At 42.4% G+C, this 26,255-nt stretch overlaps 1 protein-coding gene across 1 annotated transcript in view; it reads right to left on the reverse strand.

The window, feature by feature from the left end:
- Positions 1-25,390, reverse strand: part of LOC135544356 (protein mono-ADP-ribosyltransferase PARP14-like) — a 34,219-nt gene extending 8,829 nt beyond the window's left edge. Inside the window, exons 1-7 of the mRNA XM_064971899.1 lie at positions 25,132-25,390; positions 24,852-24,967; positions 3,933-3,960; positions 3,419-3,655; positions 3,011-3,250; positions 422-2,827; positions 108-283 (exon numbers count right to left, since the gene is read on the reverse strand). Coding sequence (XP_064827971.1) covers positions 108-283; positions 422-2,827; positions 3,011-3,250; positions 3,419-3,655; positions 3,933-3,960; positions 24,852-24,967; positions 25,132-25,315 — 3,387 coding nt within the window. The 5' untranslated portion in view covers positions 25,316-25,390. The remainder of the gene's footprint in view (positions 1-107; positions 284-421; positions 2,828-3,010; positions 3,251-3,418; positions 3,656-3,932; positions 3,961-24,851; positions 24,968-25,131) is intronic.
- Positions 25,391-26,255: the final 865 nt, after the last annotated feature.

The following is a 26,255-nucleotide window of genomic DNA, read 5'->3' on the forward strand; positions in this document are numbered from 1 at the left end:
AGTAAACAAATTATACACCTTATACTCTGGGTTATCTGATGTACTACTTATAATACACGTATCAATGGTTTATGTGGTGCTCTGATAACTACAGTATGTGTACTCACATATACCTCCTGGATATTTCCCTTCCTCAGATTGATCTTCAGACCCTCTTGTGTGTAATTGGTCTGTAGGATTTCCCCACTGCCTGCCCCCTCAAACTTCCTCTCTTGGCCATACTCTCTCCTCTGCTCCTCTTGGTTTTCATGATAATTTCTTTGAGTTATGCTGTATCTAACTCCTCCTCCCCTATATCCATGTCCTCCTCTACCTCCACCTCCTCCTCTACCTCCACCTCCTCCTCTACCTTCGCCTCCCCCTCTACCTTCTCCTCCCCCTCTACCTTCTCCTCCCCCTCTACCTTCTCCTCCCCCTCTACCTCCTCCTCTACCTCCACCTCCCCCTGCTCCCCATCTACCTCTACCTTCTCCTCCCCCTCTACCTTCTCCTCCCCCTCTACCTCCACCTTCTCCTCCCCCTCTTCTGCTTTGTCCCCACTGCCCATGTCCCCGTGGTGACTGTCCCTGATATCCAGGTCCTGGATGTCTGTAACTATGTTGTCCTCTTCCCCGTCGTTCACTTCCCTGTTGCCCGCGTCCTCGATGTCCATTTCCCCTATGTGCACCTTGCAGAGGCATCATTTTTGGGTGCAGGTCATTGAACGTTTTCTGGACAGCGCTGGCCAGGGCTCTCACAGTGTTGTCATTGCTGTCCACCAGGTGAATCTCAGTCAGAGAGGTCTGACCTCTTAGGTTCTCACAGTAGTCACGCACTGCCACAGCAATGGTCTCAGTGCACAGGTCCAGAGGAAAGCCGAATATCCCAGAGCTGACGGCCGGGACGGCAACAGTTGAGCAGTTAACCTTCGCAGCCTCCCTCAGGCTCTCATTCACAGCTTGTTTCAGACGCTGTATGGCTGTTCCCTGGTCAAAGTGTGTGAACCGTGGACCAACTGCATGGACCACATACTTACAGGGCAGATTGCCTGCATCTGTCACAATGGCGTCGCCTGGCTGCAGTCGGCGGTTATTACGGACATGTTGATCACTGAGCTCCTGCAGCCGTGGACCAGCAGCCTTGAGTAGTGCTAAAGCCAGGCCTCCAATATGCTGCAGGTCTTCATTGGCTGCGTTGACTACTGCGTCCACTTTGAACTTGCAGATGTCAGCCTTACTGACGGAGACCAGGATTCCATTGGGTGTCCTCACCTCACAGCAGGATGATGGGCCAAATCCTTTCTCCCCATCTTCATCATCGCCCTCTTCTTCCTCCAGCATGTAGTCTTCCTGCAGCAGCACCACACAGCCATGTTCCTTCATCGCCATGGAAACAAACATTCTTCCCTCCTCTTGGAAGTACTTTCTTGCTCCAGGCTTCATGATGGTGAGCTTATCAGTGCAGAAAGGTGCTACCATCTTCTGAAAGGTCTCTTTGACCTTCTTGACGTAGAAACGCGCTCCAGAAAGGACAATTTTGGGCCTTCTGGGGTCAAAGTGGACGTTCAACTCATCACGCTTGGCAAAATGTTCCCAGTCCTGGAATTTGTTCTCCTGGATGAATTTAACCACGGCACAGGACTTGAGAAGGACAGCCTCTTCGACTCGTGAGTAGTTTTCAACAAAGTCCCGCAGTCTATTGCTGACCTCTCTGACCGGGTCCAGGAAGCCAGACACAATGATTCTGTCTCTGCTCTCTGGGTGAAGCTTAATCACCACTGTTCTTTTCTTTAGGGAGTTGTAGGCATCCACCAGCTGGTTGTTCAGATATTTCCACTCAGGCTTCCTCAGCACCTCCTGATCCTCCACCATAAGGCTTTGCAGGGACAGGGCAGTCTTCACCCTCTGCTCTGCATCAGCCAATGCTCTGTCTGAGCTACCAGTCAGAAGTACCTTTCCACCCTCCACTCTGTACACAGCGTTGATGCCCCGGGACGTGAACAGGTCCTGGGACATCTCCATACTGTCCACTGACTGCAGGAAGTCCAGGAGTTGGGGGTCCAGCTTCAGCTGCTTCTTATTCATCTTGAGCTCCCTCTCCAGAATCAAGTACTTCATCTTGTACACCTCTGCAACAAGACCTGAGAGAACCAACTTCTTGGTGTCGTCTCTGTAAGAAACACCCATCTCTGGGGCTTCGTCTGCTGCGCACTTCAGAAGTCCTTCCTGCTGTAGGATATAGAACATGGCAGGGGACATGTCCATCTCCTCCGAGATGCCATCCCTCTGCCTCTCTATCCGACTCATGGCCCTCTGCATGAGGTCTTTCACCGGCCCCTGGAGTCGCTTCATGTCTTCGGCAAGACCTGCAACTGTCAGAGACCCTTTGGAGGCATCCATAGTTAGGACAGCATCATTTTTCACCACCGAGTGGACTTGTTTCTCCACTGCCTTCCACGCTGGGGTACTTACAAAACACTCAAACACAGCATATTGGGCCATGATGTCACGGAAGATGATCAAGGCATTCTGCTTCCATCCATCTACATGTTTGCTTGTTAGTCCTTTCTGCCTTAGCAGGGTTGGCAAAGGACTGAGTTTTACCTCAGGAGTATCCATGTCTACTTGACAGAAGTGGGTCTTCATCTTGTCAGTGATGCGGGAAAACTGTCTCTTCGTGGAGAGGAATTTCCATACAGCAGAATGCACACACTCTATGAAGGGGTCAGGCATCTTCCACATTGGCCTCTCCTTTCCATACAAGGCAGTTCCTAAGGACTCGTAGTATGGATACACGTTGACTGGGACTTTGCCAATTACAAGTTGTTTATTTAGATTGGTGTGCACAACTGAAATGACATAGATAACGAACTGTCTGTTATAGCATGAACTGAGGACAGAAACAGAATATTTCTGTCGAGGCCAGCAACAGAGTAGCAATGCTACATTCAATTATTCTTATAATAGAAATACATAGATTACCAAATAAACAAATGGATTAACATTTATTTAATAAAACAGCTCATTCAAACAGCAGGTTTTATCTTCTGGTGTATGGAAGGTGACAATGGCTGCATGTTCCTCACGAAACACAGTGATGTCCTTTGCTGGGCCAGCCCACTTCTCAATGTAGAGCTCCAGCATATCCGGAAGTATGTTCGAGGCCAGGTTCTCCACTCTCACACTCTGGCACCTCTCTAGCAACCGGCCAATCAAACCCTGCTTCTGGAAACTATTGTTCCTCTTGCTCTCAGTGAGGAAATGCTCCACATCTAAAGACAGGCAGCAATCATATCCTTAATATCATGCACAACAGTTTTTGAAAATATAATCCCTTCTTGTGAGGGAGAGATCTGTTTTAAAATGCTTCAGAAATTAAATTCATTGTTTATTTTTTGTTGTTTAAAAAAACATTTTGACAATTTGAAATAGTGACCAACCTTTGGGATTATTGAAGGTCACAACAGCTCTGTTGGTCTCACTGATGACCTCCAGTGAGAAGTTGTCTTCCTCCAGGCCAGAGAGGGTCTCCACCAGCAACAACAGCAAGTCTCTCGGCATGCTCTCAGGAACCCTCTCCAGCACCACAGCAGAGCTCTGAGGAGACACCTCAGCTCCACCTCCCTCTCCAGGCCCACTCTCAGAGTTGGGAGCTTCCTGTGCTTCACTTGACACATCTGGGATTAAACACACTAGATATTCATATCCAATAACCTCATTCATAATTTTACCTTTCTCTGACTTCACCAGCACATTTCTGCCTATGACAAACCTACAAGGAGATATGGCCTGATAAGGCTGCCTTTTGCAACACGGTCTAATGATATGCCAATAGGGAATATTATGAAATGTATTAGGCAAAACATTCAATATAATAATATTAGGTCAAGGGAATGCATCAACAAGTCTGATATGTTCTGTCTAGTCACCACAGAAGCAAGGAAAATATGTTACCTGACAATTTATTGCTTGTAGCACCAAGCTGGAAAACAAGCAAAACAAACAAAATGTATATGTCAAATAGTTAACCAATGGGCAACTTTACAAGTATGCTGTTTAATAGTAGCCATAAAAATAATGTATTATCCATCAGTTTGAAGCCCTGGCTAGCCTGTCGAGCCAAGACAGCACTAATTTAGCCTACAGTTAAACTCTGTTAAGCCGAAACTAAAATCTTGCAAAATTTGGACAGCTGCATGCTTAGATTTTTGTTTTTGGTCCGAAAAGATTGTAAAATCATGAGAATTTCAGCTAAATATATAGATATACAGTGCCAGTCAAAAGTTTGGACACACCAAACTATTTTCTATATTGTAGAATAATAATGAAGACATCAAAACTATGAAATAACACATATGGAATCATGTAGTAACCCGAAAAGTGTTGAACTCAATATATATGTATTATTTTGAGATATTCTATATATGAGATTCTTCAAAGTAGCCACCCTTTGACTTGATGACAGCTTTGCACACTTGGCATTCTCTTAATCGCTTCATGAGGTCGTCACCTGGAATACATTTCAATTAATACGTTTGAGCCAATCAGTTGTGTTGTGGTGGTACAGAAGATAGCCATAATTGGTAAAAGACCAAGTACATATTATGGTAGGAACAGCTCAAATAAGCAAAGAGAAAGGACAGTCCATCCTTACTTTAAGACATAAAGGTCAGTCAATCCGGAAAATTTCAAGAACTCTGAAAGTTTCGTCAAGTGCCGTCGCAAAAACCATCAAGTGCTATGATGAAACTTGCTCTCATGAGGACCGCCACAGGAAAGGAAGACCCAGAGTTACCTCTGCTGCAGAGGATAAGTTACCATCCTTAGAAATTGCAGCCCAAATAAATGATTCAGAGTTCAAGTAACAGACACATCTCAATATCAACTGTTCAGATTGGACTACGTGAATCAGGCGTTCATGGTAGAATTGCTGCAAAGAAACAACTATTAAAGGTTACCAATAAGAAGAGACTTGCTTGGGCCAAGAAGATTCTGAGATTCTTGGTTCCAACCGCCATGTCTTTGTGAGACCCAGAGTAGGTGAATGGATGATCTCCGCATGTGTGGTTCCCACCATGAAGTAGGGAGGAGGAGGTGTGATGGTGCTTTGCTGGTGACACTGTCTGATGTATTTAGAAATTAAGCCACACTTAACCAGCATAGCTACCACAGCATTCTGCAGCGATACGCCATCCCATCTAGTTTGCTCTTAATGGGACTATCAATTGTTTTTCAAATGGAGAATGACCCAAAACACACCTCCAGGTTGTGTAAGGGCTATTTGATGGATTGATGGAGTGCTGCATCAGATGGCCTGGCTTCCACAATCACCTGACCTCAACCCAATTGATTTGATTTGATTTTGAGACGGTTTGGGATGAGTTGGACCGCAGAGTGAAGGAAAAGTTGCGAGAACAAGCGGTCTTTTGTTAGATAACAGGAGCCAGGTGCGAGATAACGGTATGGAGCATGAGAGCCTGGATGTTCTTCACATCTATCAACAGAAGCAACAAGAGCCGGGGACCCGCCTGAGCGCCTGCAATAGGCTGAGCAAGTTTAAACCACGCCCAGTCTCTACTGTGGTAGGCCAACAGACGGGTTGGAACTGTCTATCACAGTATAAAGAATACTGTTTACATACATCATGTCAGTTCTCTGTTCTGCCCTGCGTGGTATTACAGAGAGCCAGTATATACAAAAGTTGCATTTGCCATTTATTACTTAGCTAATAAAAAATACATAGTATAAAATTGGTGACTCATTGATATATGTATCCTGATACCAGATTTGAATTTACGCAACTCTAACAATTTGGTGACCCCGACGTGATCTGGTAGAAGGACGACGCTGGAGATTGGTGTGCCAGCCGATTGGCCAGTACTGTTGTCGGACCGTGTGTCTCACAAATCCTGACCGGTCAACTAAAAGAGGTAAGCAGACACCTGTTGTGAAAAACTAAAGTTCTGCACATTGGACTTATCCAAATGTAGTTTTGTGAGACACCTGTTTGATGTAAGTTACTAAATTTAAACTATTATGATGTGTGAGATTGGAAAATAGTTGAGAAAGTAATATCTCCATTGGCAACTGCAATTGTATTATTGATCAACAATACTTAATGGTGCATTGTGTATGGGATGTACTAGTATGCCTGGCTGGTAGGGGGTAACAGAGAACACTTACTACATGTATGAATGGTGGGTAACGGGTGACCACCAAAGCTTGAATGGATAGTCTGGGACTACATGTATGATTCATTCTAGTTGATTATAAAAGTGTGACTGGATAGTCTGGGACTACATGTACGAGTGGTGGGTAACGAGTGACCACCAAAGTGTGAATGGATAGTCTGGGACTACATGTACGAGTGGTGGGTAACGAGTGACCACCCAAGTGCGAATGGAAAGCCATATGATGCGAATGTGATGTACTAGGCAGGGCCAAGTGTGAATGACGGATAATTGAATTGATTACTCGGACTTGAGACCGATTTAGCCTTTGGGAAAGGGTCTCTCTAAGGTCCTAACAAAGCACTGACTACCAAGTTTGAGTGAGGCATTAAGTTGTACTAGAAACGTGATCCGGTTGACACGTTAGTCATATGGAGTGATTGTATTTTTTATTTTGTACATTTGGTATTGAAGTAAAGGTGATAATCCGGGGGACACTCGAGTACTTAATAGCCTTGGGGACCCACAGTGCATAATTGAGTTCTTACTTTAGACCTAATTGGGGGCTGATTTAGCCGTAGGGAAAGGGTACCACTTGGGTTTTAGTAAAGGCATAGGTTGTTGACAGTATTGTAGTGTACATAAAGTGTCGTTGGAGATAGAAAAGGTGTTGAAAACGCTGAAGTCCACTTTAGAACTGAATGGAGGTAAAGAAAGTAAAGAGTAGAAGAGATGGGGTGAGAAGCTGTACAAAGAATGGACAGAAGGCGGGGCCATTGCGTTTCCCACTGGTCTGCTTGCTGGGGTGAATGAAGATTTGTGTGTGTATGGTGTAAATTGAAGCTTACTGGCGTGAATGAAGATTTGTGTGTGTATGGTGTAAGTTGAAGCTTACTGGCGTAAATGAAGATTTGTGAGACTCAAATCGTGTGCATGAAATGCGCTTGATATTCAGTCTGGGACTAATATCGGTATGAATGAGGTCGGGGACCAAGCGAGTGTGGTACATTAGGTATTTCAGTTGGAGCTGGTACCGGTGAGAATGTTGAAAAAGTCACAGGCTTGCTGATGTGATGTTTGCACAGAGTTATATCATAGAATATTGAGGGGGTGTGCATGACTATTGGAAAAAGTGTTAAACTCTATTAACGTAAAATTCTGTGTGTAGATTTATATTATGAGGTTTGAACTATACTAATATTGTAGAATTACATAATCAACATCTGAACATACTTACGTTAAACATTGATTGAGCCACTGAGTAATAGATAAGATATACACTAGGTACGGTGCGGCGGGTGTGGTCGATGAAAGAAGGGAGTGGTGTTCTAACCAAATGCTGAGAAATAAGGTAGATTTATTTTGTTCTTTTAATTAAGTTACACAAGTACTTCCCGGTTATTGATTTTGGTTTGATTGTTCAGATAACACCATTGAAATTTAACAGGAGGTTAAGGTATACTAACATTAAAATCTGTTTTCATTATGGGGAACAATGAAAGGCCCGCAGAGTGGATTGCAGGCTGAGTTTTTATGTTAAAGGGACAGATGGGTATTTAAGAAGTATTTTAGGGAGACAATTTGGAGAAACACGAATAAAACATGAAACATCGAGACAAATTATTTAAGTTTGAGGGGATTATCATAATTATTAGGTTTTGTTTTTGTAGTTAACGTTTGAGTTAAGGGGATTTCCATGTTCCCAGAGACAAGATATCTTAAAGAGGTACACTCCTATATGGATTATTTAGGAGTTTTAATTAGACAAGGGAATAACGTATTGGGAATAGAGTCGTAATTAAAATGCTAAGTCAAAGACGAGACAGTTATTTAAATCAAAATTTATTCTAAAAAATAACGAAGAGACAATTACGATTTATGCCCATCGAAATGTTTTATGAGCTTTTCCCCTGATACGTAGACATCTGTAACAGGGGCAAGTTTTGTTTTTTCTTTTTTTTCTTGAGGAACTAGCAGATGTAAACGTGATGGTCAATTTTGGGGTTTGATTTAATTTAGGTAAACATTGTATTCTGGCGTGTTTAAGTAGGATTCTTCATTCTGGGACGGATGGAAGTTATCTAAAATAAGTAAATTAAAGGAGCCATGGGAGAATGCGACTGCATTTTTATTAAATATCTGGGATTAAATTACGGATTTCTTACACTGAGAAATATACGACATTTGCGGCAGAGGGAAAAAGTAATACATTGGATATTAATGTTATCGGGTTAATTGTATCTAAGGGTAGCATGTTCATTTAAGTAAACATATACGTAGACGATGTTTAAAACTTATGATTAATGATTTGAGTCAAAGAGGAATTATCATTAGGTTTAGTTATAGTTCACTATTGAGGTTCTGAATCGAAGTAGCATAGTGAATGTTAGTTAGGCGTGTTGTGTTTCACTTTCAGAAGTTTCCTGGGATTATAATCTTGGGGAGAATGGGGGAGAGAGCGGCCATAAACGACCAAATTGAAAAAGGTCTGGAAGTCTTGATTATCCATTAAGGTTTGCAAATATATACACATAAAACAATTGTTAGAACTATTTGTTTTAGTGCAAAGGTATTTTAAAGAGGCACGCTCACATATGGAACCTTATGAGTTTTCTATTTTATGAGTTTTAATTACACAAGTGATTTTTATTTTATTTTAAGGATAAAGGGTTCTTTAATATGTATAATATGATATGGAACAAGAATGTAAGGGGATGGTGTAACCTTTGACCTGCTTTCATGACTCTCCCGGGTGGTCTGATCAGCCACAAGGGGGTGCCATTTGAATCATGAATTTGTGGTCATGGGTAATACTGTTAAAAAATAAAAAATAATAATAATAATGTTTTTTAAATTTATTTTTTAAGGTAACTTAATTATAAGTGGAGTTTAATTAACCCATATAAGGACTTTAGAAATTGCCACCATAGACATGTTGTTCAAAAAAAACAAACATGAGTTTAGATAAAGCCAAACAGTGAGACATTTAGTTCAAATTTGGAAACATGAGAAAAGGAGCTACAGACAGACAGGGGGAAAAGGCAGACAGAAGAGCCCTCTGGGTAAATTGTGATGGGTAAATTGTGGTCTAGGATAGGATGGGGCCTATTGGATAAGAAACTAATGATATAATCAGATAAAACATATGAGAAACTGTTTGTTAACCAAGCCTGTATGTCTAGGATTTTATGCATTACAGGTGAACTACAGGTGAAGTCACTCAATCCAGTCCCAGAGGCTTGTTGGGGGGACCATACCAAGGACTCCTGGTGACAGCTAGCTGAAAGAGCTACCCGGATTCATATCGCACGGCGGGAGGGTAAGACACAGTGACAATAAACAGTGTTCGAGAGGAGAACTGGAATTAACAGAATTCCGGGGGCCATCTCTCAAATGAAGTATTCCTGCCTGTCCTATCACCCCTGTTTTTGTTCATAGAAGTGAAGATGTGTCTGGCTCTTGCTAAGTGATGTGTTCTCGGAGAGGGTGGGGCTTCACATGGAAGCTGTTCGTCTGAGCTGTCTTATCGTGGGTGACATATTCCTGATACAGCACGTCCTACTTGAGTATGCGGAGAGTGGTAATTTGACCCATGGTTTAGACGATGAGGATTTTGCTCCAAAATAAGCATGAGATCCCTAGATATGGGTAGACTGGAAGTTAGAGTAGAGGTTGGGAAGGATCTCTCAATGGAGTTTTATGTAGACCAAAATGGAGTCTCTAACTACATGGCAGTCTAGGACACTGAGCCATTATGGGATATATCGGTGCAGGTTCCCATATTGATCGTGGACACAGGTCATAGCTCATTTGGAGAGAGAGGGTTATATGAATCCACTCACCCAGTATGGAAGGACAAAGTATACATTGATAACATTGGGGTTCCACGGACGTGGACTGGATTAATTATATTTATTATAATCAACAGCGCTTTAACAATTATACCAGATATGCTACTAAAAGTTTTGCACAACAGACTGAAGCAACCAGCCTGGATGGCTTGGCAGAATAGAATTGCATTAGATTTGTTAATGGCTGAAAAGGGAGAAGTATGCGTGATTATAGGGACCATGTTTGTGCTTACATCCCAAATAACACAGCTCCGGACGAATCAGTGCCCGAAGCCTCAGCTGGTTTGACCACCCTGGCTCACGGTTTGGCAGAAAACTCTGAGGTGGATACTTCTCTGACTAATTGTTTTGATAAGTATGTTCGGAAAATGGGGAAAAAAATATTATGATCACTGTATTATGGGCTACATTCACCTGTGTGACTGTTTAGTTTTATGGGGTTGTTGTCTAATTCCCTGTGTATGAGGTCTTATTTCCAGGACTCTGGAGAAATCGATGGCAATAGATGGTGAGGTACCAGCGGATTCCAGGTTCTGACCCGTGGAGGACTGAATGCATGTCTACAGAACAAGTGGACGAAAATTACAAATTAAATTATATTAAATTGGGAGGGTATCTGTATGGGGATTACATGATAACCGACTTGGGACAGTTCTGGGATTGGAGAAGAGGGTATCCTTATAGCATAGGGGATCCCACAAAGGTGGATAGGTTTTCCATGATATGGGGGAAACCTGGGAGCACTGTTAAACTTTGTAAAGGTGATGAAATCCTACTAACCATCAAAACTATTAAGCTCTCTGATGCAGGCACTTACACCCTCGGACTACAAAGGACCAGGACAGACACGATGGGTGTGTTTTCTATTAAGGTGCTGCCAAAACCAGAGGTCCCAGACGAACCAGGGCCAGACACACACCTCTACCACCCCTGGACCGAACCTGCCACCTACCACCACTGTGTTAAATCCCATTCAGGTAATTAATGTTAGAGACTATTCAGCTATTGATCAATTAGGCACTGAGACTGGTTTTGATGGTAGTGACAATTTGTGGCTGTCCGATATGAGGTATACAGCTAAGACCCTGAAAAGAAAGGACTGCATTATTTGTAGTTTTGCTAGACCTGTTCTGGCTACGCACCCATTTGCTATAGGAGAAGGAGAGGGGTGGTTGTGTATTCTGAGAGGTTTTTACCAGGTTCAGCCCAATTCAACTCTCTGTTCCTCTTTGAGCCTTGTGTTTCCTACAGTACCTCCTCATCGGGCCCCTTGGGATGTTAAGGCATATGGGGGCAATTACAGTTGCATCATGGTTACAGGTAATGGCATTGATTATGGGAGATTGTCTGAAGCTGATTGCAGTAGTAACATAACCATTAATTCCACTTGGCCAGTTACAGGCCTAAACCAAACTAGTGGTCTGGCTGATGTGTGGTGGATCTGTGGACCCAAAAGAGTGCTGAGACCCATTCTTAGAGGAGACTGGCAAGGTACGTGTGCTCTGACCAGTTTGATAATTCCACTGACCATTGTTGATGTTACTGCTAAGCAGCTGTTGGGTTCTGTATCCAGGGGATATGAAAAGATTCCATCCCATGGGAGACATAGACGTAGTGCTCCATGGACAGAGGATGTAGTTGACATACACACTAACCTGTTGAGAGTGCCAGTGGGGGTTCCTCATGAGTTTCAGGCCTTGGGTAGGAATGATGGACTCTGGCACTTACTACCTATTATAGGTCCAGTGGATGCAAGACAGACTGCATGGATTAATTATATCTACTATAATCAACAGCGTTTTGTGAATTACTCCCGTGATGCACTCACTGGTATGTCTGAACAGCTTGAGGCCACATCTAGGGTTGCCAGACAGAATAGACTTGCTTTGGATATGCTTCTTGCCAGTCAGGGGGGCGTCTGCAAGATGTTCGGTGAACAATGTTGCACGTATATTCCTAATAACACCAGTCCAGATGGTAGTATATCTAAAGCCCTTAATGGGCTTGATGCACTATCTGCTGAGATGAGGACCATGGCGGGGGTGGAGGAGTCTGGACTGTTCTCTTGGTTGGGAGCCTGGTTTGGTAAGTACACTGGTATGGTGGTTACTGGATTTCTGACCCTAATTCTTGTATTTTTGTTATTGATGTGTTGTGCTGCTTGCATCATACCGTGTTTTAAGAAGTCTGTTACAGATGTGGTGAAGGCTTCAGGCATGATGCCTTTGCTTGATGCTCCAGTTGGAGATGCTGATACTGAATCAAGCTTTCAGGGAGGATGAGACTGACTGAGGATGACCCATGGTATGCTGTGGGTGAGGTAATAGAATAAATATTACACCACCACAGTTCCTTGTTTTACATTTTTGTTTTATGATAAGTTTTCTTTCCAGTATGTTTGTTCTCCCTGTTGTGAAGGTTTGGAGTCCCTGGGTGGCATGGTGCCCCCCTGGTGCAGGATAGGAGTAGCTGAGAGGACCAGATGGTTTATAATAATGCTTTGCTCTGCTTTACTCTGTTTTCCATGACCAAAGTTTTATCCTACATCTTACTTGTCAATAAACAATAAAGTCTTATCCTGTTTTTGTCAACAGGGGGAGACATAAGCATATATCACTTGATTTTTATTTTTTCGTGGTTGATTTTTATTTTCAGTTTTTTCTGTAAAAATACAAATAAAATAATAAAAATAATAATAATTATGTTTTATTAATAGTAAACTTTTTGTTATTTTCATGAAATGCTATTAACACACTGCTATGTTGGGACCGACAGGGAGATTGTTGGATCCTGTATTTTACATTATAGCCATTACCATATATATGATTGAATATTATCTGCTGTTGGCTTGTGTGGATGTATGTATGTGTTATGCAACATAGCTGACTTGAAACATTGTTAAAAGTATCAGGGCCATGGGACATTCTCATGATGGAAAAATTCAGAGAAGCATGAAGACAGGAACTGTTCAATGAGTTGGGAGGGGGGCACATTCAGAGCGGGGTGTTGCGAGAACAAGCGGTCTTTTGTTAGATAACAGGAGCCAGGTGCAAGATAACGATATGGAGCATGAGAGCATGGATGTTCTTCACATCTATCAACAGAGGCGCCAAGAGGCGGGGACCTGCCTGAGCGCCTGCAATAGGCTGAGCAAGTTTAAACCACGCCCAGTCTCTACTGTGGTAGGCCAACAGACGGGTTGGAACTGTCTATCACAGTATAAAGAATACTGTTTTACATACATCATGTCAGTTCTCTGTTCAACCCTGCGTGGTATTACAGAGAGCCCGTATATACGAAAGTTGCATTTGCCATTTATTACTTAGCTAATAAAAAATACATAGTATAAAATCGGTGACTAATTGTTATATTTATCCTGATACCAGATTTGAATTTACGCAACTTTAACACAACTCCAGAAATTTCTTGTTAATTAACAAACTATAGTTTTGGCAAGTCGGTTATGACATCTACTTTGTGCATGGCACAAGTAATTTTTCCAACAATTGTTTACAGACAGATTATTTCACGTATAATTCACTGTATCACAATTCCAGCGGGTCAAAAGTTTGCATACACTAAGTTGACTGTGCCTTAAAACAGCTTGGGGATTCCAGAAAAGGATGTCATAGCTGTAGAAGCTTCTGACAGGCTAATTGATCATTTGAGTCAATTGGAGGTGTACCTGTGGATGTATTTCAAGGCCTACCTTCAAACGCAGTGCCTCTTTGCTTGACATCATGTGAAAATCAAACGAAATCAGCCAAGACCTCAGAAAATAAATTGTAGAACACAAGACTGTTTCATCCTTGGGAGCAATTGCCAAATGCCTGAAGGTACCACGTACATCTGTACAAACAATAGTACTCAAGTAGAAACACCATGGGACAACTCAGCTGTCATACCGTTCAGGAAGGAGACGCGTTCTGTCTCCAAGAGATGAACGTACATTGGTGCGAAAAGTGCAAATCAATCCCGGAAACACAGCAAAGGACCTTGTGAAGATGCTGGAGGAAATAGGTGCAAAAGTATCTATATTCACAGTGAAAACGAGTCCTATATCAACATAACCTGAAAGGCCGCTTAGCAACTGCTGTACTCTGCCGTAAAATACGCCAGAGTACAGTTTGCAACTGCACATGGGGACAAAGATCCTACTTCTTGGAGAAATGTCCTCTGGTCTGATGAAACAAAAATATAACTGTTTGGCCATAATGACCATCGCTATGTTTGGAGGAAAAAGGGGGATGCTTGCAAGCCGAAGAACACCATCCAAACCGTGAAGCACGGGGGTGGCAGCATGTTGTGGGGGTGCTTTGCTGAAGGAGGGACTGGTGCACTTCACAAAATAAATGGCACCATGAGGTAGGAAAATTATGTAGATCTTTTGAAGCAACATCTCAAGACATAAGTCAGGAAGTTAAAGCTTGGTCGCAAATGGGTCTTCCACAATGACCAAAAGCATTCTTCCAAAGTTGTGGCACAATGGCTTAAGGACAACAAAGTCAAGGTTAGAGGTCGACCGATTAATCAGAATGGCCGATTAATTAGGGCCGATTTCAAGTTTTCATAACAATCGGAAATCTGTATTTTGGGGCGCCGATTAAAAAAAATATATATATACGTATATATATTTTTAATACCTATTCTTATTTTCAATGATGGCCTAGGAACAGTGGGTTAACTGCCTGTTCAGGGGCAGAATGACAGATTTGTACCTTGTCAGCTCGGAGGTTTGAACTTGCAACCTTCAGTTATTAGTCCAACGCTCTAACCACTAGGTTACCATGCCGCTACCCTGTCCTCTACTCCAACAATGAATCCACAGATTAAAGGGTTAACCGTGTTTGTTTCTAGTAATATCTTCTCCTTCAGGCTTCTCTTTTTTCTGTCTTTATATGGCAGTTGGCAACCAACTTTTAGGTGCATTACCACTACCAATTGGACTGGAGTGTGGAACTCAGGTCATCTTTCAATCACCCACGTGGGTATATGCTCCTAAAAGCCAATGAGGAAATGGAACGTGGGGTATGCTCCTAAAAACCAAGGAGGAGATGGGAGAAGAAGGACTTGCCGTGTGTCATGAGTCACAAATAGAACCAAGTTCTATTTTAGCGCCTGGCTACACAGACGCTCGTTGATGTGCAAGTAGTGTGGGTGCAATGATTGAATAACATTTATGTGTACATTTATTTTGCAACGCTTGCACACGCGATGCAAGCGGTGTGGTCAGCATGTAAGAGTTGTTTTGGGTTGGGTTTATGGTTTGCTCAACAGTTACATGCACACAATAATTCCATTATTATAGATAATCAGATTAATATAACAGTTTGAATAAAATGTTTACATGCTTTGCAAGAAGAACGATTACCCTAATAATCCTGTTTACATCTGAAATCAGGCAACTTGATGGCACTCTGATAAATGCATAAAATTGTCAATCAAAATAAATGTTCTATCACATTTTTTTTTTAAATTATTATTATTATTTTATTTCACCTTTATTTAACCAGGTAGGCTAGTTGAGAACAAGTTCTCATTTGCAACTGCGACCTGGCCAAGATAAAGCATAGCAATTCGACACATACAACAAGTTAGACATGGAATAAACAAAACATACAGTCAATAATACAGTAGAACAAAAGAAAACAAAAAGTCTATATACAGTGAGTGCAAATGTGGTAGGTTAAGGAAATAAATAGGCCATGGAGGGGAAGTAATTACAATATAGCAATTAAACACTGGAATGGTAGTTCACATTGACCATGTTAATTGTGGCAAACATATATGATTCTGAGTTCAAACATATAAAGTTTGTATGTGAAAACTACTTCTAAGACGCATACATTCAGTTGTTCCAAACTCACTTAATTTGCACTATAGAGTTACAGTAGGCTCGCTCCTTTGCTGCTAGCACATCCATTAATCAAATATACCGCTGGTTTGCAGATTAAGATAAGCAGAGTAAGGGGTTTACATGACTATTACAATCTGCCTACTGCCATAATCAGTTTAATATCAAATTACTACTGTGCATGTAAACATAGTGTTATTGTAATTTATGTTTGAGACCAACGCGTGTGTCACTCCCTGACCTTAGAGAGCCTTTTTATTTCTCTAGTTGGTTTGGTTGGGGTGTGGGCATTCTAGTTTTTCTATTTCTTTGTTGGCCGGGTATGGTTCCCAATCTGAGGCAGCTGTCTATCGTTGTCTCTGATTGGGGATCATACTGAGGCAGCCCTTTTCGCACCTTAGATTGTGGGATCTTGTTTTTGTGTAGCTGCCTGTGAGCACGTTCCATTTTGTTTTGTTTGGTGAGTTTCATATTTATTAAACATGTGGAATCCTACGCACGCTGCGCCTTGGTCTAATCATTCTCTAAATGAACGTGACAGCGTGACCATGGTTGTGTGAAAGGTGCCCATGTATCTATCACAGAACTAGAATGAGATTCACTTTCTATGATCTCTCTGCTCTGATAGACATGAGCCTGCAACTCTCGTCTCCTCCGGCGTTGCACTTCATTTTTTATTTCCTAATGGAATCATAGCATCGCGAAGGGTTCTGGAGGAGCTGCACCACCCCTGACCAATTGAAATACATTTGCCAAAGTCATATAATTACTGCTGTGTACTCAGAAATAAATGAAATAATTCAGAATTGCCTAGCCATGAGAAGGTTAGCCACAGAGGATCAATAGTTTATTTATTTAAAAAAATAGCCTAGCTGTGGAGTGTAGTCCAATAACAAGGCATAGCCTACAGTTGGGAATGGTCAGGAAATCTGTCAGTGAAATAACAGGATGAAGTCTCAACAGGCCTGTCGCCTTTTTGCCCCTGAACGAGGCAGTTAACCCACTGTTTCTTGGCCGTCATTGAAAATAAGAATGTGTTCTTAACTTACTTGCCTAGTTAGATCAAGGTTAAAAAAACAATAAAAAAACAAGAGCTAATCGTGGACTTCAGAAAACAACAGAGGGAGCATGCCCCTATCCACATTGACGGGCCCACAGTGCAGAAGGCGTACACATCACTGACGATCTGAAATGGTCCACCCAAAAAGATAGTGTGGTGAAGAAGGTGCAACAGCGTCTCTTCAACCTCAGGAGGCTGAAGAAATTTGGTTTGTCACCTAAAACCCTCACAAACTTTTACAGATGCACAATTGAGAGCATCCTGTTGGGCTGTATCACCGCCTGATACGGCAACTGCCCCACCCTCAACCGCAAGGCTCTCCAGAAGGTGGTGCGGTCTGCCCAATGCATAAACGGGGGCAAACTACCTGCCCTTCAGGACACCTACAGCACCCGATGTCACAGGAAGGCCAAAAAGATCATCAAGGACATCACCCACCTGTTCAGCCCGCTATCATCCAGAAGGTGAGGTCAGTACAGGTGCATCAGGGTTGGGACCGAGAGACTGAAAAGCAGCTTCTATCTTAAGGCCATAAGACTGTTAAGCCATTACTAGCCGGCTTCCAATCGGTTACGCAACCATGCACCTTGAAGACTGCTGCCCTATATACATAGACTTGGAATCACTGGCAACACTAGTCACTTTAATAATGTTTAAATGACTGTTTAGGCCTAAAAGCTCATCAATAAGCTAAGGACGGGACAAAACACCTCCCTCCGCCACTGGATCCTGGACTTCCTGACAGGCCGCCCCCCCAGGTGGTAAGGGTAGGTAACAACACATCCGTCACGCTGCTCCTCAACATAGGGGCCCCTCAGGGGTGTGTTCTCAGTCCCCTCCTGTACTCCCTGTTCACTCATGACTGCACGGCCAGGCACAACTCCAACACCATTCAATTTGCCAATGACACAACAGTGGTAGGCCGGATCACCGACAACGACGAGACAGCCTATAGGGAGGAGGTCAGAGACCTGGCCGTGTGGTACCAGAACTACAACCTCTCCCTCAACGTGATCAAGACAAAGGAGATGATTGTGGACTACAGGAAAAGAGGACCGAGCACACCCCCATTCTCATCGATGGGGCTGTAGTGGAGCAGGTTGAGAGCTTCAAGTGTCCACATCACCAACAAACTAACATGGTCCTAGCACACCAAGACAGTTGTGAAGAGGGCACGACAAAACTGAAAAGATTTGGCATGCGTCCTCAGATCCTCAAAAGGTTCTACAGCTGCACCATCGAGAGCATCCTGACTGGTTGCATTACCGCCTGGTATGGCAACTGCTCGGCCTCCGACCGCAAGGCACTACAGAGGGTAGTACGACAGAGCCCAGTACATTGAGGGTAGTACTACAGAGCCCAGTACATCACTGGGGCCAAGCTTCCTGCCACCCAGGACCTCTATACCAGGCGGTGTCAGAGGAAGGCCCTAAAAATTGTCAAAGACTCCAGCCACCCTAGTCATAGCCTGTTCTCTCTGCTACCACAAGGCACGTGGTACCGGAGCACCAAGTCTAGGTCCAAGTGGCTTCTAAACATCTACCTCCAAGCCATAAGACTCCTGAAGATCTGGTCAAATGGCTACCCTGACTATTTGCAGTGCCCCCCCCACCCCATACCCCTGCTACTCTCTGTTGTCATCTCTCCATAGTCACTTTATCAACTCTACCTACATGTACATATACTACCTCAAATAACCGATGCCCCCACACATTGACTCTGTATCAGTACCCCCCTGTATATAGTCTCGCTACTGTTATTTCACTGCTGCTCTTACTTGTTACTTTTATCTCTTATTCTTATTTTTTTTAATTGCATTGTTGGTTAGGGGCTCGTAAGTAAGCATTTCACTGTAAGGTTGTATTCAGCACATGTGACTAATAGAATTTGATTTGAGTTGAAATAATGTTTACACACTGCTTTACTCATCTCATATGTTTATGTACACGAGGTGGGACCAAGTCATTGTTTTACAAGTCACAAGTAAGTCTCAAGTCTTAGCACTCGAGTCCCAAGTCAAGTCCCAAGCCAAGACAGGCAGTACGAGTCAAGTCTCAAGTCAAGACCGAGAAGTATCAAGTCAAGTCTCAAGTCCTAAACTTTAAGTTTTGAGTCCTAAACAAGTCATAATGTGCTCTTCACCAAATGTAATACCATTTCATATTTTTAACAAGAATAATAGTTAGTATATTACATTTACGCAAATCATGAATGCTTTAAAAATATATCTATTACTTTCCAAATAAACTTTATATTTCCATGGAAATACATGGGTAGCCATGAGAAAGACTATCTGTCAACTATTCTGTGATGTTTAATGTACAATTTCGATCTAATTGAATAGAATCAACTCATTGCGAGTTGAAGATAAATACTTTTACTAAAAGTATTAGTAATTGACTGACCCGGTCTCTCCAGATCTCCTAACAGTACTTTTGCTAGGGTCAATTTTAGATCAATGCCACAGATTGAATTTTCAGACATTCCTGACCCCGAGACCAGAAACAGGCTACCTACCTGAGGGCAATACCAAAATAAATGGTCTATTGATTCTGTATCCTCACAACAAAATCTGCAGAGCTTCGATGATTTTATGCCCCAATTTTTCAACATTTTGATGGTGGCAAAAATTCTATATAATCATTTTATCGGAAAAGCACAACGTCTTGAATCTTGTTTTTTTTATATCAACTCATATACCATGGAATCAGTACATAAAAAATATCTTTCCAATTATTTTGCAATCTATATGGCACAGTTGTCAACATTATGGTCCTCAAATGAAACTGGTATACTTTCCTAATAATGCTATTTTTATTCCTCCGCCAGTTTTGATCCTTTATATTGGGCAGACAGACCAGTTCCCTACCTCCTCCCGCTGCCACCTGCCTCCTCCATTTTTGGGGATCAGTTATACTCTAGGATTAGTAGTTGGACTAAATTAATATTACACCATAAACACCTCAGTCATTTCTTTTAGGATGCTCAGTGAAGCTAAATGTCAATGCTTTTAGTTCTAATGAGGCCAAAACTCAACAGCTCACTCCACCAAGCAGGAAACAGCCTATGCTTTGATTGAAACAAAATACAAGGCAAATAGTATGTAACATCGTTTCTAATTCGCTCACGAAACAGTAATTCAAGAAGATCTTAATGCATATTCCTAAGACACTGATTGAGATAAAAAAATTATTGAAATGTAGTTTGGAGTTTGAAGAAGTGTTTGATACACTGCCGATTTTGCAGGTTTTCCTACTTACAAAGCATGTAGAGGTCTATAATTTTTTATCATAGGTACACTTCAAATGTGAGAGACGGAATCTAAAACAAAAATCGAGAAAAATCACATTGCATGATTTTTAAGTAATTAATTTGCATTTTATTGCATGACATAAGTATTTGAAACATCAGAAAAGCAGAACTTAATATTTGGTACAGAAACCTTTGTTTGCAATTACAGAGATCATACGTTTCCTCTAGTTCTTCACCAGGTTTGCACACACTGCAGCAAGGATTTTGGCCCACTCCCCCATACAGACCTTCTCCAGATCCTTCAGGTTTCGGGGGCTGTCGCTGGGCAATACGGACTTTTAGCTCCCTCCAAAGATTTTCTATTGGGTTCAGGTCTGGAGACTGGCTAGGCCACTCCAGGACCTTGAGATGCTCCTTACGGAGCCACTCCTTAGTTGCCCTGGCTGTGTGTTTCGGGTCGTTGTCATGCTGGAAGACCCAGCCACGATCCATCTTCAATGCTCTTACTGAGGGAAGGAGATGTGGCCAAGATCTTGCGATACATGGCCCCATCCATCCTCCCCTCAATACGGTGCAGTCGTCCTGTCCCCTTTGCAGAAAAGCATCCGCAAAGAATGATGTTTCCACCTCCATGCTTTACGGTTGGGATGGTGTTCTTGGGGTTGTACTCATCCTTCTTCTTCCTCCAAACCCGGCGAGTGGAGTTTAGACCAAAAAGCTCTATTTTTGTCACATCAGACCACATGACCTTCTCTCATTCCTCCTCTGGATCATCCAGATGGTCATTGGCAACCTTCAGACAGGCCTTGACATGTGCTGGCTTGAGCAGGAGGACCTTGCGTGCATTGCAGGATTTTAATCCATGACGGTGTAGTGTGTTACTAATGGTTTTCTTTGAAACTGTGCTCCCAGCTCTCTTCAGGTCGTTGACCAGGTCCTGCCGTGTAGTTCTGGGATGCTCCCTCACCTTCCTCATGATCATTGATGCCCCACGAGGTGAGATCTTGCATGGAGCCCCAGACCGAGGGTGATTGACCGTCATCTTGAACTTCTTCCATTTTCTAATAATTGCGCCAACAGTTGTTGCCTTCTCACCAAGCTGCTTGCCTATTGTCCTGTAGCCCACCCCAGTCTTGTGCAGGTCTACAATTTTATCTCTGATGTTCTTACACAGCTCTCTGGTCTTGGCCATTGTGGAGAGGTTGGAGTCTGTTTTGATTGAATCTGTGGACAGGTGTCTTTTATACAGGTAACGAGTTCAAACAGGTGCAGTTAATACAGGTAATGAGTGGAGAACAGGAGGGGTTCTTAAAGAAAAACTAACAGGTCTGTGAGAGCTGGAATTCTTACTGGTTGGTAGGTGAGCAAATACTTATGTCATGCAATAAAATGCAAATGAATTACTTAAAAATCATACAATGTGATTTTCTGGATTTTTGTTTTCGATTCCGTCACTCACAGTTGAAGTGATAAAAAGTACAGACCTCTACATGCTTTGCAAGTAGGAAAACCTACAAAATCGGCAGTGTATCAAATACTTGTTCTCCCCACTGTATATATACAGTATATACAGTGGGGCAAAATCAATTTTGTCAGCCACCAATTGTGCAAGTTCTCCCACTTAAAAAGATGAGAAAGGCCTGTAATTTTCATCATAGGTACACTTCAACTATGACAGACAAAATTAGAAGAAAAAAAATTGTAGGATTTGTAATGCATTTATTTGCAAATTATGGTGGAAATAAGTATTTGGTCAATAACAAAAGTTTATCTCAATACTTTGTTATATACCCTTTGTTGGCAATGACAGAGGTCAAACGTTTTCTGTAAGTCTTCACAAGGTTTTCACACACTGCTGCTGGTATTTTGGCCCATTCCTCCATGCAGATCTCCTCTTGAGCAGTGATGTTTTGGGGCTGTTGCTGGGCAACACAGACTTTCAACTCCCTCCAAAGATTTTCTATGGGGTTAAGATCTGGAGACTGGCTAGGCCACTCCATGACCTTGAAATACTTCTTACGAAGCCACTCCTTCGTTGCCCGGGCGGTGTGTTTGGGATCATTGTCATGCTGAAAGACCCATCCACATTTCATCTTCAATGCCCTTGCAGATGGAAGGAGGTTTTCACTCAAAATCTCACAATACATGGCCCCATTCATTCTTTCCTTTACACGGATCAGGCGTCCTGGTCCCCTTGCAGAAAAACAGCCCCAAAGTATGATGTTTCCACCCCCATGCTTCACAGTAGGTATGGTGTTCTTTGGATTGCAACTCAGCATTCTTTGTCCTCCAAACACGACGAGTTGAGTTTTTACCAAAAAGTTATATTTTGGTTTCATCTGACCATATGACATTCTCCCAATCTTCTTCTGGATCATACAAATGCTCTCTAGCAAACTTCAGACGGGCCTGGACATGTACTGGCTTAAGCAGGGGGACACGTCTGGCACTGCAGGATTTGAGTTCCTGGCGGCGTAGTGTGTTACTGATGGTAGGCTTTGTTACTTTGGTCCCAGCTCTCTGCAGGTCATTCACTAGGTCCCTCCGTGTGGTCCGTGGATTTTTGCTCACAGTTCTTGTGATCATTTTGACCACACGGGGTGAGATCTTGCGTGGAGCCCCAGATCGATGGAGATTATCAGTGGTCTTGTATGTCTTCCATTTCCTAATAATTGCTCCCACAGTTGATTTCTTCAAACCAAGCTGCTTACCTATTGCAGATGCAGTCTTCCCAGTCTGGTGCAGGTCTACCATTTTGTTTCTGGTGTCCTTTGACAGCTCTTTGGTTTTGGCCATAGTGGAGTTTGGAGTGTGACTGTTTGAGGTTGTGGACGGGTGTCTTTTATACTGATAACAAGTTCAAACAGGTGCCATTAATACAGGTAACGAGTGGAGGACAAAGGAGCCTCTTAAAGAAGAAGTTACAGGTCTGTGCGAGCCAGAAATCTTCCTTGTTTGTAGGTGACCAAATACTTATTTTCCACCATAATTTGCAAATAAATTCATTAAAAATCCTACAATGTGATTTTCTGGATTTTTTTTCTCATTTTGTCTGTCATAGTTGAAGTGTACCTATGATGACAATTACAGGCCTCTCTCATATTTTTAAGTGGGAGAACTTGCACAATTGGTGGCTGACTAAATACTTTTTTTTACATTTTCAAACAGTCCATTTATATTTTCCAATGGAGCTATACATTTGGGTGAGTTTTTTTCTCTCGCCTAAGTAGACTCGTTTCACTGCCAAAAATCAAATTAAACCGTCTACTGTTCAGCGAAATAACCACACAATGTCAAATACAGGTAGCCTAGTCAAATAACTAACATTCAATCACATTAACCGTTACTCTCTCGTGGGAATTCCACTCACGGTCCGTATGGAGCCAAACGAAGCTGCTGCTCATGTTGGAATCTGTACTGATGGCGCAAAAGCCATGACAGGGAGACATAGTGGAGTGGTAACACGCGTGTAAGCAGTCACTCCCGACGCCACTTGGGGACACTGCAGAATCCACTGAGAAGGGAATGCCTGACAGTTTGAAATGTTTTGGACACTACAGTGATTTTTTTAAACATTTTGTTAAAGCAAGGCCCCTGAACTCTCATCTATCTAACCATGTAACGCTTTTACAACATACAGAAGTGCGCTGGTTATCAGGTGGCAAAGTATTGACAAGTTTTTTTTAAATTGAGAGACGAGCTTAAAATGTTCTTTACTGACCATAATTTTCACTTGTCTGACCGCTTGCATGATGGTGAATTTCTCACACGACTGGACTATCTGGGTGATGTTTGTTATCGCCTTAATGATCTGAATCTAGGATTACAGGGACTCTCCGCAACTATATTCAATGTGCGGGACAAAATTGAGGCTATGATTAAGATATTGGAGCTCTTCTCAGTCTGCATTAACAAGGACAACACACAGGTCTTTCCATCATTGTATGACTTTTTGTGTGCAAATTAACTCAAGCTTACGGACAATGTCAAATGTGATATAGGGAAGCAACTGAGTGAGTTGCGTGCGCAATTACACAGGTACTTTCCCGAAACTGATGACACAAACAACTGAGAGCTTTCATTGAAATTGCGACAAGCGGTTTTGTGAACATTTTATTTAATCAGAAGCCAATGCCAAATGCCAGTATCCTGCCTTGGCAAATTGTGCTGTTGAGACACTGATGCACTTTGCAACCATGTACATATGTGAGAGTTGATTCTCGGCCTTAGGTAGCATGAAAACTAAATACAGGCACAGACTTTGTGTGGAAAATGATTTAAGACTGAGACTCTCTCCAATACAACCCAACATTGTAGAGTTATGTGCATATTTTCAAGCACACCCTTCTCATTAACCTGTGGTGAGTTATTCAGAATGTTCAATGAACAAATAAAGTTTTAAGATGGTTAAATAAAGAGCAAAATTATTGATTATTTTATTATTATTTGTGCCCTGGTCCTTTAAGAGCTCTTTGTCACTTCCCACGAGCTGGGTTGTGACAAACTCACACCTATTGTTATGTTTAATAAATGTATCATATAGTGTGCGTGTGGCAGGCTTACAAAAAAACAGCATTTGAGATTGCGCTGAACCTGGTGCTAAAGGGGGTCCTCAGCTGGAGGTTGAATGTTTGAAGGATTACAGGACTATAAAAGGTTTGGGAACCACTGACGTGAACTACTCACCGACAGAGTGCAAGCCTCTTTCCGATTTTCCCCAGATGATGATGACAAGCGCAACTTCACAGTTTCATTGTCTACAGTAATTTCGTGGTTATCTCTCGATAGAACCCTTTCCCTGACTGTGGAGACAAATGCGACATCATGCACATGTCACTTTACTGGAAGTCACTTGTACATATTTACATTTGTATGGTTAACACTATTTCACTATTATGATATCCTACAGTAGGCTATTAAATGACAACTATACGATACAAATCGTCATCCGTGGTGATCTGCTTACCATCCTCAGATTTGAAATAAACAGTTGCGCTAGTGGAGCGTTGATCCTCGTAGTGCACCAAGCAGTCCCCTCCACTCGACTTCTTTTTACTTTGAAAATAAATCTGAAGCTTGTTCTGTATCCCTTTAGAGACAGAGTTTGTCCAACTGACGTCTATAGTGATGGGATAAGGATATTCATCCATCGTTTCTCCCCTCCTGCGAATACTGTTTGGGTATGAAACGCGTAGTCCTACTTATTCACGGTATCCAATGTTTCACTTTCGTTTCAGGCTCGGTTGACCTGGAAATCGTGTGTACAGTGGACCTACTGATCATATAACCATGCCTTATATGAGTAGGCCGTGGGGTATATAAACGTATTAGCCTATACTTTCTCAAGTAATGTGTTTAACTTAAGAACATGTTGTTTAAAACAAAATGGCGAATGGAAACGATTTATATTCATTATATTTTCACTTGCTTAACCATTAACAAAAATAATGATTGTTAGTTAATGCTCTTGGGGAGAGTGAACATGATCACAGACAGACATAGGCAAGATGTCCCAATGGACAGGACCTTACAGGAGGAAGGTACACATGTTCAACAGCAGATGACACTATGCCTCAGATAATGCCTTTGCTAGAATTTTCTGAGAGCTGGAGCAATGAGGGAATCCTCTTTCTGTCTCTCTGTATGTAAATCATTCTCTTTCCATGGGCCCTTACACAGAAAGACAGATTGACAGTTGCTGGATCCAGGTTCAAGTCCTGATCAGGTGTACCCCCCCAAATTTGCTACACTAGTTAACTGCTGCGCTGCACTCATTTTCCTGGCAGTAAACAGTCTGTAGTCTATTGAGTCACAGGTGTAGGACTACCTGATGAGGCACAGAGGGAAATATGGCACAGGGGAGGGAGGGACAGCATGGGCTAAGGATGAGGTGGGACATTTGCTACTCATGACCCTGACAGATACTGTATGCTGACAGACTGCATTCTCCTTGCTGGAAACATTCTGTAGTCTTGAGTCACAGGTGTAGGACTACCCGATGACGCACAGTGGAGGGAGTGACAGCATGGGCTAAGGCTGGGGTGGGGCTGTTAGCTGTCTCCAAATTGAAGCATCATTAAAGCTTCTAAT

The sequence above is a fragment of the Oncorhynchus masou genome, chromosome 8 (genome assembly GCF_036934945.1).
Source record: "Oncorhynchus masou masou isolate Uvic2021 chromosome 8, UVic_Omas_1.1, whole genome shotgun sequence".
NCBI classification, from domain to species: domain Eukaryota; kingdom Metazoa; phylum Chordata; class Actinopteri; order Salmoniformes; family Salmonidae; genus Oncorhynchus; species Oncorhynchus masou.